At 32.5% G+C, this 2384-nt stretch overlaps 1 protein-coding gene across 1 annotated transcript; it reads left to right on the top strand.

Moving 5' to 3' along the window:
- The first annotated feature begins 1158 nt into the window (after nt 1–1158).
- LOC112595287 lies at nt 1159–1995 on the top strand. The gene has a single exon (XM_025340425.1). The coding sequence runs from the start codon at nt 1159–1161 to the stop codon at nt 1993–1995; it is 837 nt and encodes a 278-aa protein (XP_025196210.1).
- Nucleotides 1996–2384: the final 389 nt, after the last annotated feature.

The following is a 2384-nucleotide window of genomic DNA, read 5'->3' on the forward strand; positions in this document are numbered from 1 at the left end:
CTACACTGATATCATCCTAAAAACTACTGAAAACAAATTATAATAACTCATTAACATAATAAAAGTTTTTTTTAAATAAATTTAATATAATAATATGTAATTATTTTCATAAGACTTTAGTTTACTACTCTTGCGATGATTTCAATTCTATACTAAAGTCCGTTTCACAACACTAGATATTCGATTGCAGCGCGACCCGTGGAAAATTTTCTTCAGGGTTTCCAAAAGTGTTCGAATAAAAGGGCGCCAAATTTAAAAAAAAATAATAACACCTGTTATGTATACTTAACATTTTAGTTACCAATGTATTTAAACACAGCAGCTGCTATTATATCCAAGCATTTTGCTTATAGTCAACTCACGTGCTCGTATATACGTAATACTGAGTTATACAAAACGGGAGAGGACAGCTGCAGCTGTCGGCTACAACCTTGATCCGTTGCGCATTGTTATATTACAATACCTTATTTTTTTTTTCACATTCTTCAATTCTAGTTTTCGAACTAACTTTGTGACGTACGCACGAAATTCCCGCTCTGACTATCTGTGATTTGAATTTATTATTTAATCATTTTCACTGCAATTTTCAGTTTTTTTTAAAAAAATTATTTTGCCATTAACTGTGAATAATTTATCATGTCTATTCGTCCTGACATTCACTCTCAAACTAAAAAAACAATTTTTAGTGTTTATAAATATTTTAAAAAATTGTCAAATGACAAATCGAATCTTGAAGTGACCAATTTTTTTAAACAAGCTCAGCAAATTACTGCGGAGGCATGTGAAGTGAGCATTGCGACTGTGAGGCGTATAACTAGCGAGGCATCTAAGTCTTCGTGTTCTGAATCCGAGTCAGAACCGAAATTTACGTCTCCCCGGAAAACATTCAAACGTGTGAAGTATGCGACTGATATTGACGATTTTGACGTGGACATTGTACGGAGGACTGTGCATGAGTTTTATGACAACCGTGAGAACCCAACTACACAAAAAATTGTAGCTTCATATAAAGAAAAAACGGGTTATAGTGGGTCTAGAACTTCAATGTGGCGAATTTTAAGATCATTAAATTTTAAATATAAAAAATGTAATGACGGCAGACGATTTCTCATGGAAAGGAATGATATTGTTGCTATGCGCGTTAAATTTTTACGCAAAATGTGTAACCTTCGTCAAAGTAATGACACTCGACCTGTAGTTTACTTGGACGAGACTTGGGTCAACCAAAATCATTCACGTGGTCAAATTTGGCAAAATGCCCAAAATACGGAAGGATTAAAGGTACCGACTGGGAAAGGAGGTCGATTGCTTATTTGTCATGCTGGTTCAAGTAAATTTGGTTTTGTAAATGGTTCTAAATTAGTATTACGCTGTAAATCAAGTGCTACACACCCAGATTACCACACCCAAATGAATGCCACTATATTTAAGAAATGGTTTATTGATATGTTGAATAATTTGGAAGAACCTTGCGTTATAGTAATGGATAATGCAAGTTACCATTCTGTATATTCTGTCAATTATCCAAAATCAAATGCTATTAAATCAAGTGTTCAACAATGGCTCAGAGAAAACGGAGTAGATTTTTCTCCATTGGAAACACTGAGTGAATTACGTGAACGTGTTAAGTCATTAATACCTAAAGAAAAAAAATACGAACTTGATGAAATCGCACTTCAAATGGGCCATGAAGTTGTACGTTTGCCGCCATATCACTGCCAATACAATCCAATTGAGCTAATATGGGCACAGGTGAAAGGAGAAGTCGCTAAAAACAATACCACCTTTAAATTTGACGATGTCGAAAAATTGCTAAATGATGCATTGGACTCAGTAACTGTTGACAATTGGAAAAAATGTACCGATCACTGCCATAACCTACAAGAAGAAGATTTCATAAAAGAAGGTTTAAGAGACGAAATTTTGACACCAATAATACTGACAATCAATCCCGATGACAGTAGTGATAGCGACAGCGACAGTGAAGAATCTTAATTTTTTTTAATTAAAAATGACTGAAAATATTTTGATTTATTGTATAAAATAAATTTTTTTGTTTACATTTATAATATTTTATCTACTTAATAAATTGTATTTTAATAAACTGTAAAAAAAAAATGTGTTCGTTATTTAAGAAATAAATATAAAATATGATACTATTTTTTAAATTGGCGCACATTTGGGAAACAATGGTATGTCAAACTTAGTCGACGGGGCGCGCTGCAATCGAATATCTAGTGTTGTGAAACGGACTATAGCCAGTGTTGAAATGTTCAAATGTGATGCCGTCTGTTTTTTCTAAAAAAAAAAAATTTTAAAAAACATAACCTTTTATATAAAAATAATTATTCCTTATGATACCCAAATAATAAACATTTACAACT

This window comes from Melanaphis sacchari, unplaced genomic scaffold (assembly GCF_002803265.2).
Source record: "Melanaphis sacchari strain LSU unplaced genomic scaffold, SCAv2.0 Contig269_pilon_pilon, whole genome shotgun sequence".
NCBI classification, from domain to species: Eukaryota; Metazoa; Arthropoda; class Insecta; order Hemiptera; family Aphididae; genus Melanaphis; species Melanaphis sacchari.

Coding starts and splice junctions, on each gene's coding strand:
- LOC112595287 (XM_025340425.1), top strand. CDS start 1,159: ATGTGTAACCTTCGTCAAAGTAATGACACTCGACCTGTAGTTTACTTG.